The 13,184-nt window shown below is 41.2% G+C and overlaps 1 protein-coding gene across 1 annotated transcript in view; it reads right to left on the bottom strand.

Moving 5' to 3' along the window:
• Nucleotides 1-13,184, bottom strand: part of KIF14 (kinesin family member 14) — a 349,189-nt gene that overhangs the window by 42,839 nt on the left and 293,166 nt on the right. The window contains exon 27 of the mRNA XM_069231431.1: nt 1,696-1,818. Coding sequence (XP_069087532.1) covers nt 1,696-1,818 — 123 coding nt within the window. The remainder of the gene's footprint in view (nt 1-1,695; nt 1,819-13,184) is intronic.

Raw genomic sequence — 13,184 nt, 5'->3', positions numbered from 1 at the left:
AAAGTGATTACAAACAGGGAAACGGTTTTAGGTGTCAGTAACCTTAAAGAACAACTGTGCATGGGTTCAAAAGGTATGCACATTAAAGTAAGAACCAAAGTTTTCAGTAATCCTAGTGAGAGCCCAGCTCATTCACTTTTAGAATCATCACCCAATGTGATGCTGACATCTTTGTATAGCGCAAAGGTTTATAAGCTGGGACACCAGTCAATATCCTTTGTATTAAAAGATCACCTTCTGTTGAGATTTCAAAAACACAACTTATTTTGTTCCATTTAGATCCTTGTCAATTACTTCCGAATTTTATTATTACAATCTTCCCATATGTATTGTGTGCTATTTCAAAATGGGAAGACTATTGGGTTTGTTCAACATTTCAAAAAATCTGAATCTAGTTTTTTTACTGCACAGTTTCCAACATCTGCTTCGCGACATTTGCTACTTTTTCAAGGCTAAAGGCAGAAAACAGAACGTAAAACATGACATTGATAAAATTACTGCAAGGTATCTGTTTATTAAAGGAGAACTTTCTTTTGTGTCAGCTATCCAGAAACAACCCATAGGAAGTCAAGATAAGACAAGAAGGCTCCGTTAATCAAAGTCCATTATCTGGTCCTTCAAGGCAGCTGTCACTGCAATTATTTATTATGCAGAAAAGAGAAAAGTGAAAACAGGAATTCAGAAAAATTCCCTTCACACGATGTTTGGTAGAAAATCACAACTAAGGCATATGGAGAACGCCATTCAGCACAACAGCTGCAGTGCATAACATACAAACAGTTAAGTGGATGAACTACAAATACTACATATTATTATTATTAAATATATCCGTATTTTCCCAATGCTCTGCATAATATATTAATAAGGACTTCTATTTCAACTAGGGGGGTTAATTCAAGCATGAAACTATTTGAAATATTAAATGCTGGAAAACCGTATATGCAAGTACTTAACACAGTTTTCAGCATGTTCACTATATTTTTTGCTTACTCCTTTTTAACACCCTTCGCTGCTTGGCACACTTTTTTTTAGCAGTCTGCATATTAACTTTTCCGTTTTAGGATAGAGGTCCCTCCGTATCATCAAAATAGAGGCAAGACTTGGCTTGGAGAGGCACAAATCAAGACAAAAGGGTAACTCAAATGTCGAATATAAAAATAAAAAACATAAATCAAATGTAGTACAGAACCGGTGGCTGAGAGGCAAACCCTGAAAAACTGGTACTCAACATAGTATAAACCTTTTTATCTTGTAATCTGTAAATCACCCGTGTCATTCCTTCCTTCAGGAGGAGGAAACGTATGGGTTAACACTTCGATAAACGTGATCCACACCCCTTTGCAGCAGTTATGGGCAGGTACCGCCCCAACAGAGGCTACCAGTTGTCACTCCTCCCACAGCACCACCCGAAAATAAACGGAACCTTGCATATAAAGAATAATTGCCAAACAATGTTGGTCCCACATAGTCGCAAAATTAAAAATACTGAATATGTGAAGGTGTTATACTGTTAAAAAAGCCAAGGTATTTGTAAACATATGCATTTATAATAAGTAAAATAAAAACAATCTCATGCTTTTCACACACTGAAAAATACTAATAAACACTCATCAATGAATTATAAATGTGTCTGTCTCCTAAAGCACACAAAAATAATTTGAGTAATAATGAACATATAATTCAGACATCATTTACCTCACTATGCGGAAAATTACCAAGAAGTTCTTCCTCCGTGTCCTTTGCTTTTTTTGTATTAATATCAAGCAGGCTATGCAATCCAGAGGCTATTCCTTCATAAATGGCATGAATGAAACTTTTCTAAAAGAAGAATTAAAAAGTGTTATCTCAAAATACATTTTAGACAACGTTATGAACCCAGTCCTTAATTTGCTCTTCACCCAACTATAGTTGAACGGATAAATTAGCGTTTCCCAAGATAATCATTTAATTCTACCCAAGCCTTTAAATTGACAGAGCACCCATGTTAACTGTATAAAAGCTCCATAGGAGTACTTCCTCGAACTGCAGCTTGGTCAGATGGTCCAAGGATAATCATCTATTTAGTGATAGAATTCCAGCAACTGGGCACATCTGCACCTCCCTGCAAATTGAGCATTGTTGTCCAACCAGAAAGGGCCTAAAAAGATATTAAACCAAGGCCTATTCTCAAGATCACTGTAGGAGAGGCTTTGTCTCTATTGGAATGAGCCTGCATCTCCATGCAGGATTAAGTTCCTTCTAGTTTTAGCCCAGTTTCAAATCAAACACAATCGTTCTGCCTTGCCCTTCATAGCAGGAAGAACCTAACAGTAATGGCTTCTCTCATCTGAACTCAGATTCACAAGATGGTATGTTTGCAAAATAAGGCTAATGAAAGAAGACCAGCCACTGAATTTTCTAGCTAAATGGAATTTTGAGGCTCCCTTTGTTAGAGACAGGGGTTCGGCCAGGAGACTTTCAACCTTTTTTTGTAACAAGAGCTACTTATCTTCAATGGAACTCATCCCACGCTACTAATATTATTCGTTTTGTAACAGTGACCACACTAGACAAGATTACATTAGCGGCCACCCCATGTAAAATTACAAACAGTGATCACCTTAGGGCATCCAACAGTGTTGCAGGAGTAATGTTAAAAAGGTTTTATCAACTTGGAAAGCCTCCTTGTGGGTAATACATAACAGCCATAGCTGCAATGCCCCTCGCACACAGGTAATACTGTCACATAGGCTCTCATTATCCTAATGAGACTACTGGATTTGGGTACAGAATCACTTGCACTGTGGGGGACTGAGTCTGAACCAACTACAGATGACACCTGTCGGCCTAATTCGGGTTGTGTTCTGGCAAACTAGCAGTGCCTCATCTCCAACCAAGAGCAGGGATAATTGGGCAACCAAGCGCATGACACAGTTGACTCAGGGAAATCGCGGTCACTCAGATCTCATCCGTTTCTCTCAGTTACATTAGTCCCACATATGCAAGGACAATAGGAGGCAGAGTTTAGTTCAATAAGGTTTTATGGAAGTAACTGCATCTTCGCTAATATGACATGTAATGCAATAACCAGGACGATGAAGCATGACAGCATTAAAATAGTGACAAGGAGAGAGAAACATAAAAATAACGCTACCATATTGTCACTAGAGTCGTTAAAAATGGCTCCTACCTAGGCTATGTTGGAGCACAGCATGTTAAGCTCTTATTCTGCCCTTCAGGTTCCCCTGGGAAGACATCATCCCTCATACCTGAGCATGAGGCCTGTAGTCTACATAAGCAGCTGCAGCGAAGCACTCAGCATACAGTCGTGTTCATCTGGCTGGAATCTCCCTCTAACGTAATGAGTCAAAGCAGTGTTTTTATACTAAAACAACTGATGTTCCAAGAAAGGATCCCCTCAAAAGAGTGTGTATGTTTCGATGAACACTAGAGACAAAGTGTTACCACATTTGCCGGCAACCTATCTTACTGCAGCCTTGAGAAAAGCACAGAGTGAAAGAAATGTCTTGTTTACGAACGCAGTGCTGGCCTAGGCTAAGAACATCTAGATAGAAAAAATAAAACAAGACCATAAATGTGGCTATTGTTAAAATAATAAGAGGAAGTTGAATAAAATATATCTAGGTTAAAGTGCACAGCAGCAGGCCTAGTTTGCTAAAATAACATGTATGAAGCTGTAACTAAAATGGCTTCACAACACCCTCCCTTTGCCGGTTCAAAGGTGATTCAAACCCTAGTAATGTATAAAAGCTACCGTTATTCATCCTAAGGCATATATAGGAATGTCAATAATGACAAGTTAAAAGGCACTTGAGCATGTATTAGAAGGACAATTTAAAATATTAACTGTGGCGTTAAAAAGGCAGAATTTCAAAAGTCAGAGTCTTTTTGGAAGTTGCCAATTGAATCCGGGATAACTGAAGACAGGAAATCTTCCACTTCGGCAGGTGGTAAAGTAGAAAGTTCACCGCCAAGGAAAACCAAGGTGCATTTGTGTTACAAAGCCTGAGTTCCAGCCAAGGCAGCAGCATTCCGTGGTGTGCCCAACAATATGTTTAAAGTTGCATCCTCCACAAAGGGCAACTCATAAGCAGCTTCCCGTAGCAAACGTACCCTCAATCCGTATGTCTCGTAATGAGCCCTCAGCGAGAACATCAACAGATCAGCGTCCAATAAAAGCAAGCGCTGTGTAGAAAGACTAGCTTTCAGATCATGTTCGAACGAGCATCAGAAGCACCGAAACACGGGCTGCACACAATGCAAAACTTGTCTAAATGACAGGGACCAGTCACACTCCAATTGCTCCAGGAGTGATGCTCCAAAGTACTGCATTATGCGTTCACAAAACAGTTGTGCTGGTGGAAGCGCTTTCAGTCCTCCTTGTTGCAGTGGGACAGCCATTGGGCAGAAAAAGTAGCAACAGCAAAATGCCACCTATTATAGCCAAAGATATCAGAAATACCCTGAAAATACTGGAGATTATTGAATGGATGGCTGAAGGTATAAAGCCAAATATAGAGGAGAAGGTGTGAACGAAACCAGAACCAACAGACTTAAAGAAGTTTGCGATTCCAGTAGTACTGGATGCATTAAATATTCGTCCCACAAGCTCACCGAAGTGTCTCGGAAAGTTAGCACTTGAAAGGGACTGTATCGCTGCTGATGACCTTGCAACCTGGAGCGCATAGGTCTCGTGTGCATATGTGAGCGCCACATGTTTTTGAAACAATAAAGCCTTGAGTCTGATGAACTTGTCAAAATTTGCATTTGAAGTAGAGATATGGGGCAAAATCTCAGCTACTTCCCTCTGTCGTGTAGGAGGAAAAAGTATGTTCCTGCAGCATGTAACAATTTTAGAGACCGAAACGACAAACTATTCCAGCTCGCATCCCACAACAGTTTTCACTGTTGAGGAGGACATAGCTGTCATTCGAGAGCACCGGGAACGCAGGTCTAATCAATGGGACTGGATCTCCCTTCAGATAACAAGCCAAGCTTGCTGCGGAAGCGTTATATGCCCGTGCAAGGACAGCTGTTTACAAACCATTGAATGGCAGACAGAAGTCTTGCACTCACTAAGGCTAAGAAAGACCTCTTTCATGCCACTAAGACATTTGTACGAGAAGGGTAGCTCCCACACCTCATGGATGTAACTATCTCCTAGCCTTTCATATCTGCCTAATGGAAAGTGTTTTAAGCAGAACGTAAATTGTAGTGTTGAAATAGGCAGATTAATTAACCTGTGTATTAACCACTCAGCAGATGGTATTTCAGCCACAGCAAAAGGCAAAGTTTCTAATTTTTCAGTATTTAACATGACATAAGTTGCTTCTTTCTTAGCCATTAGTAGTTGTTGTCGCGTTAAATTAAATGTGGAAAATATGTCCGTTGCACTAACATATTGCCAGGGAAGGCAACCTGCCTTCAGTGCTTGTAGTGTCCAACACAACTGCATAATGGACCTTAGTTGACTCTGTCCATGGTGTAAAGAAGACTTTGTATTATGCCTATGGCAAAAGAACAATGTTGTTTAAGGTGTATATCTGGTTGGACAGGGTATTAATCACATTATCTACAACAGCTAATGCCTTCTGTAAGTTTTCCTGATCAATTTGCCTTAACCAGGCAGCAGCTTCTTGTTGAAAAAAGCTTCCAAATATAATTATAAACTACGTATAGGAAGCGATTTCTGCATTGTTTTCTGGGGCCTAACAGGAAATCCTGTAGGTCAGTATTATTAGACGAGAGACTGAGGTGATCTCTAACAGCATCTAGTGAGGAACTCTTCAACCACTGCTGGCATAGTTTCCCTACACTGTATGTTGTTACTATACCCAATGAAGATGACACATAGCGAGGGTCAGGCCTACTTGTTCTAAAACCCCCCATGGAGTTTATAAAACGTTTATGAAACCCATTGGTATCTATTGGCCACAATAACCACCCACCAGGATGTGAAAGTGAAGCATTAAACCTGCCATTCTGGACCCATTAATCGAGCTGATCTTCTGGTGCATTTATATATTTTTGCCATTTGTAAAATTTTGCAGGGCCAGGAATACTGGGCTCATTCAAATCCTTAATTTTTGCTAAACCTAAACAACTTGTCTGTTATACAGTTTCATTTAAAAATATAATAATTTGAACAGGTGTCAGGCATGCTCTAAATAAAGCTTCCTTTCCCCTTATTTGCCAATTTTTAGTTCCCCATATGCTTTTATGACTTCCTCCAATGTTCATAGCCTTCTATAGCCAACCGGAAAACAAAGGAATCCGAATAAATGAATTTTGTATCTGTCAATATATATACATTTTGCATCAATGTCAATTTGAAATAATATGACTTATCATTTTTAGCATTGTGCCTGTAAAAATATGCAGATTTTTCAGAATATGTTTTAGAAATCCCTTGTGGTGTGGATTTGGACAATGTTCCCGTTGTGTGTAATAAAAAATAGTCTTTGGGGTACTTGCTCTGTAAATTAAATGGTGTCCATAATAAATATAGCAAAACATATCACCATAATTCTCTTTGGAATGATAAACATCCTCAGTTTCAAATATTGTAAAATACTGCAATTAAGTCATCATACAAACAACTGTTTTCACATCCCAGTCATCAGAAACAACTCCGGGTATTATTACATTGTTCATAGCAAGTTTATACACATATGGTATTTGAATGACCTCAGTGGGGCCGTATATATCAAATGTGACTTTATCCCAAACAATCCCTTCAGGAATTGGTATAGTAGAAATGTTCACAAAAGACAAGTCTATGCGGGCCTTGTGAGAAGAAAAATGGGGTTTTAGGACCTCTTCCACCAGTTCAACTGTTGATCTTTCAGGAAGGTAATGACCATGTATTAATAGAACGAATGTTATGACAAAGCAATTCCAAAGGAGGAAAGCTAATACAGTTCAGAAAAGCCACAGATAGTTCCATGGGAAAATAAAGTAATTTGTTTTAAGCCAATTTATCAGCTTATGTGTTTTTGACAGTTCAGATGTAGAAGAGGCAAATGAGTCCAGAGAAAGTGTAATTGATGTCCGCAAAGTATCCAGAAGCAGTTCTTGCAAAAACTGGAGCCATATTTGATGGTGGAGAACTGGTAGGGGTCTACGGTGGTGGTTCACAATAAATTACGTCTGTGTAGAAGTCGGATCAAATCGATCAGTAATTTCAATATAGTTTGTTGTAACAGACGTTAGTGGAACTAATGAATGAGCATTTTCCACCCTCCCCAAGCTCGGAGAGGTGTCAGCGTTGCTGCTCAAAACTTGTAGAGGGACATCTTGACCAGTAGTGAGAGGGATTTGGGAACTACTGGTTGCTCCTCTTGGTCTGCTGTGCAGGATCAGTCGCATGGTGTAACTTGACATTGTCAATGGATACAAAACAATTTTCTTTAGCACCAGCCAACGGTGGTAGAATGACAGTTCTGGTACCGTGTATTCCCAAGACTGGAACTGGTGCATGATAAGAAGGACCAAATTCCTTTTTTACAGCAACTTTTCACATACTAGATCCCCAAACTTTGGAATCTAGCCAGTAGATGTTATTGGTACGTCCTTAATTCCTGCGAAGGCAGCACTGGCGGAAGCGTTGTCGTCACAGAACTGTTGTAATTCCTGCAAGACAGTGACATGTTCATTTATGTCAAAAGGTGTTTCTGCCGCCTCCACGCCAGGACCATCAAGTTCTGGAACATACATTAGAGTTCCAAACAGGCACTCGTATGAAGTACAACCCCACCCAGGGACCTTCTAGGCAGATTATTAAGTGCTCTCTGGACTCCATACAGGTGATTAAGCTAGCTATGACCCGTACCTAATACTATGGCTGTTAAGGATTGCTTTAAATCACCATTTCGTTGCTCCACGACACTATGTCACTCGGGATGAAATGGAGACGAGTAATTGAGTTGGACCCCTAACAAAGCCAGGGCGTCCCTGAATGCCCTTGAGGCAAAGCCAGGGCCCTGGTCTTAGTGGAAAGCCGCAACTGCATATGTGCCGATAAAGACTTGCAAATCTTTAATAACAGTCTGAGCGCCAGCCGAGCGTTGTGGCCACACCCATAGATATCTGGAGCAAGAGTCAACAGCGACTAAGATGTATTTGTATGCACTGTCCGGTGTTAGGGGACCACAATGGTCAAAGTACACACATTGTAAAGGTTTGTTGGAAATAAGAAAGGGTGCCTGCGGTGGGCGTTTGACGGTGGATCCCTTAATTTGTTGGCAGCTGTCACAACAAAGGACATATTGCTTATTCTGTTTGTATAAACCTGGCCACCAACAACATGCTTGCAATAATGATATTGTAGCGGCCACACCAGCATGTGCAGATGCCACCCCCTCAAGCGCTGCTTTAATCATCTCTGGTCTTATGTCTTTATTGGGAATTATGTGAACCCTTACGCCTGGTATTTTTACTTCTGCATCTAGGAAGCCTCCCGTTCGGTTGGAATATTTAACAGGAAATGCTTTTAGAAAGGGCATGCCTTCAGCCGTGGCTTTCATGGCAGCACATGTGTCATTGTCCGGTTTTGTTCCAGAACAAGTTACTGCAGCAACAGCAGCCATGACTACTGCTGATTTGGCTGCTTCATCAGCCAGTGTAGTTCCAGCAATGTGTATTCCAACGCTTGCGTCCAAGTTATGTACAACATGGACATTTGGTAGCATTTCCTTCAGATCCGCTACTTTCCCCCACAGAAGCCTGTGTTTGATGGTGTTGCCTTTGGAATCTCTTAACCCTTCATTGAAGGACAGGACACAATAGTATGAATCACAAACAGTCAGTGTTAGCTGTGCAGGATCCGTATGTTCCAGTGCATCACCAGAGCCTTTAGCTCTGGCAGTGTGCAGTGCATTGTCCTAAGGTTTGTGTGAAAGTATGTTGTGGATAGAATTTATTACCCTCCATATAGTCGCTTACGACTGTGCAAGCAGCGGAGTATTGATGCTTTGTGACTATTGCAGGTTGTGCTGAGCCATCGGTGTGTACAGGACTATTTGATACTGATCAATAGGCAATGTATTTGCCGGAACTGGGTATTCTAGTTCATATTGCAAACATGCTAATGTTTGTAATTTTGGGTTGAAGATCTAGTCAACATCAGTGGCTGTCAAAGAGGTTCCTTATTGAATCCAATGTAGAGGTAATGCTTTAGCGTTTGGAACGCTCGCTTTGGTAACAGCCTCAAGGGCTGGAATTGGAGATACAACAATAATGTGTTTCCCCTCGGCCAGTGGTCTTTCTTTAATGACAGCCATCTGAACAGCAGTGAGAATTTTCTCAGTGGGAGCAAAGCGTTGTTCTGCTGCTGAATACAAATGTGATTTGTATGCAATTGGGACTGTCTCACCCTTATTGAAAGTTACATAGGTGAAACCAATGGCACCAGCAATTACTCTGATGACCAGATGTTTTTTATTGTCCCTTGTGTAAGTGTTGTGCTGCAGGCATGTCTGTTTGCAAAGCTTTGAGAATGCGCGTGTTCAACTGTCCAAAATTTACTCGAAAATTCAGAACTTAAGTCATAAAAGGGTTTTTATACTTGATGCGTGAACTGGTATGTAAGTTCTGCCAAAATTTAGGAAACCAATAATGATTGCATTTTTTTTAATGGTATTTGGAGGCTGGAACTGTGTGCATTTTTCCAAGATTGTGGCGCTAGGCTCTTTCCTTCACTCGATAATTCGTATCCCAAAAACAGGATGCTTTGGAAGGCTATTTTTGTTTTCTTGAAGTTGAATTCAAAGCCGAATTCGGCAAATCCTAAAACAATGCGGGCTACCCACCTGAGATGTTGCAGTAATTCATCATCCGTGAGATATATGTCATCTACATAGGACAATGCTGCAGGGTCAATGTTGTGCAATAATGAAGTAACACGAGCCGCGAACAGTCCTGGACTGTTCTTGTACCCCGTGGTAAATGACAGAATTTTTCTAGGAGCCTAGTGCGCTGACACTTAAGTCTCTAGTCTCAGGTGCTATATTTTGGCAGAAGAAGCCATTAGAAATAGCCAGTGTTTTGTATTTTTTGTGCACAATGTTGTTCATGAGTGCTGTGCTGTGAGGGTTTTGTATAGCATATGTGCATTTATAACTGTTTAAATGTCTGTAGTCTAAGACTATTCTGTACGAATGGTCAGGTTTAGCTACTGGGACAAGGGATTATTCACTGGTGAGGCGCAGGGTTCGATTACGCCCTGGTACTCTAGTTGTGTGAAGATTTCCCTCACAGGTGCTTTAGCATCATGTTTTATTGGATACTGGGGTTGAGGTTGATTAATTACATGATAGGGGGAATCTTTATCCCACCCTACGTGGTTGCGATATAATGCGGGTACCTGTGCCAATGCCCAATTGGTGGCGTAGGATTTTGTGAGCTCATCGGGAACAATGGGCGAGAAAGAAGGTTTGATAACATCTTCCCCATATGGGCAAGTACGGACAAATTCTGGTGGCCAATCGCTTTCGACCAGTAGAAGATCATATATGTTTATGACGCGGTCCCAAAAGATTGTGTCGATTGTGCGTTCAATGTCTCCTTCTAACTGTATCCTTACTTTGTACAACCTATCAGTGGTGGAGACACGCTTGTCCGCAGTTTCAACTTGTAAGAAGTTATCAGTTGCTTTCACGTCCAGATGCTCCTGAAGATTCCAGCGAACTATTGTGACCTCTGCCGCGCTGTCTAACAGAGCTAGTGCCCACTTCTTGTTCTTCAATAGAGCCCTCTTCTTGAGTGGCATAACAAATCGCAACTGTTGCCACTTTTTCTTTTTAAATCGGGGTTTTTGTTGGGGAAGTTTCTCTTCTTTTTTAACAGAAACGTTTGTAGAGCGTTGTGATTCCTGCCTCGGTTTCACGTACTCAGTTCTTCACTCTGACCGCCCACGTCTCACTGTGTTTTGTTTTTCCGGTGAGTCCTGAAAGGAATGAGATTGGCATGTATCAGTATATTGATATCTGTCAGGTGTTTTTATATTATCTCTATTTCTGAGATTATATCTTTTCTGAGGGGTCTCCGTATGTGGAGATTTTCCCCTTTCTTTTTTAGGTGTTTGTTGTTTTTTATCCCAGCGTTTTTTCAGAAACCTCAGGAGCTTGCTTGATAGAATCTTTATTAGATTTACCCTGAAACTGTGGTTTTGTGGGTCTGGCCCCAGACCATCACGATCATTACTAGAGTAAGTCTCTGCGATAACCTTTGGCAGCTCATGTTCTTGATCCTGTGGAGGAACGTCCCGGACCCACATGCACACTACTAGTGCAACTGCTTCCCCTTTAAGGTTACTTAATATAATTGAAGATACAGGGGAAAAATTGCCCATAAGTTGCATCCCCAAGTCCAGGGCCGGGGCAGCCCAGTATTCATCTTGAATTTGTTTCAACACTCCCGGCAGATTGGCAAGTGTTGTTGTACCATGTGCGGTAGTATAGAGCATGGCAAATACCGTGCCCCAAGTATTGCAGTTGCAGTACTGTGGAAACCATCCCAAATGGCAAGCATATAGTTAATATTCCATGCTTATCCTGAGGTCTCGTACGGGGAAATACTGCTTTCAGTGCATTTATTTTTTGAGCTAACCAAAACGGAATCTCTTATAGTTTGGCGGGTACTTTACCCATTATCGAATGTACAGTCGCATGATTGATGCCTGGTGTTACTGCATGTGTTTGCACCGGGGCAGCACAAGCTGGGTTTGTATTTAATGTTTGCATTGCAAACTGTACTAATCCTCTGTATATTGCAGTAAGCTCAGCATATAAGCGTCGGACTTCAGCTACTGTCAAGGTCGCTGCAGCAGGGTGCGGTGTATATGTGGGCAATAAAGGCCATGTAGAACTATCATTACTTAGAGGACCTAACCTAATGTGTAAAATTGTATGGGGTAGGGTGCCATCAAGCCAATTATTATTTTCTTGATAAGATAGAGGTATTTCTAGATATGCATTTGTTCTATATTGTGCAGGTGTACAGTGATGAAATGCATTTGTGTTCCCATCAGCTGCTGGAAATGTGACCCAAGAATAACAAAATTCTGTTCTATAGGCTGGATGAGCCTCGACAACAAATGTAATTGGGCCTCCCTGGGCCGTTAGGCCATGTGCCAATAAATGTGCGATATGGGGTGGTCGCATATTGACTGCAATTGCTACCTGTTGCAGGTTTGCCATGATGAATGGTAAATTTTGTTCAGAGATAAGCACACCAAATGGGGATTACCCTTTTACGTGTTCAAGCTTGAACAACCTACAGTGTAAGTTAGGTGCTCCCTACTTAGCGGAGGAGAAAATCCTCAATACCACAGACATCTCCATATATAGTACTGAGGTGTCTTTGCATATAGTGAGACAGAGAAACTCAGGAGGACCCGAAAATTAGTGCCCGACTATACGGTGGAGGCGCCATGTCGCGTAGGCTCTCATTATTCTAATCAGACTACTGGATTTGAGCATCAGAATCACTTGCACTGTGGGGGACTGAGTCTGAACCAACTACAGGTGACACCTGTGAACCTAATCCAGGTTTTGTTCCGGCTAACTAGCAGTGCCTCATCTCTACCCAAGACCAGCGCATGACACAATTGACACCTCAGGGAAATCAAGGTCACTCAGATCTCAACCGTTTCTCTCAGTTACATTAGTCTCATATATGCAAGGACAATCAGAGGCAGAGTATAGTTCAATAAGGTTTTATTGAAGTAACTGCATCTTAGCTAATAAGGCATGTAATGCAATAATTAGGACGATGAAGCATGACAGAATGAAAATAGTGACAAAGAGAGTGAAACATAAAAAAAACGTTACCATATTGTCACTAGTCGTTACAAATACCTCCTACCTAGGCTATGTTGGTGCACAGCATGTTAAGCTCTTATTCTGCCCTTCAGGTTTCCCTGGGAAGACATCATCCCTCATACCCGAGTATGAGGCCTGTAGTCTCCATTAGTAGCTGCAGCGAAGCACTCAGCATACAGTCGTGGTCATCTGGCTGGAATCTCCCTCTAACGTACATAGGTTAAAGTAGTGTTTTTATACTAAAACAACTGATGTTCCAAAAAGTATCTCCATGTAAGAGTGTGTATGTTTCTATGAACACTAGAGACAGAGTGTTACCACGTTAGCCGGCAACCTATCTTACTGCAGCCTTGAGAAAAGCAC

The sequence above is a fragment of the Pleurodeles waltl genome, chromosome 4_2 (assembly GCF_031143425.1).
Source record: "Pleurodeles waltl isolate 20211129_DDA chromosome 4_2, aPleWal1.hap1.20221129, whole genome shotgun sequence".
NCBI classification, from domain to species: domain Eukaryota; kingdom Metazoa; phylum Chordata; class Amphibia; order Caudata; family Salamandridae; genus Pleurodeles; species Pleurodeles waltl.
The sequence above is the reverse complement of the archived record's forward strand: the minus strand, read 5'-3'. Positions and strand labels throughout refer to the sequence as shown.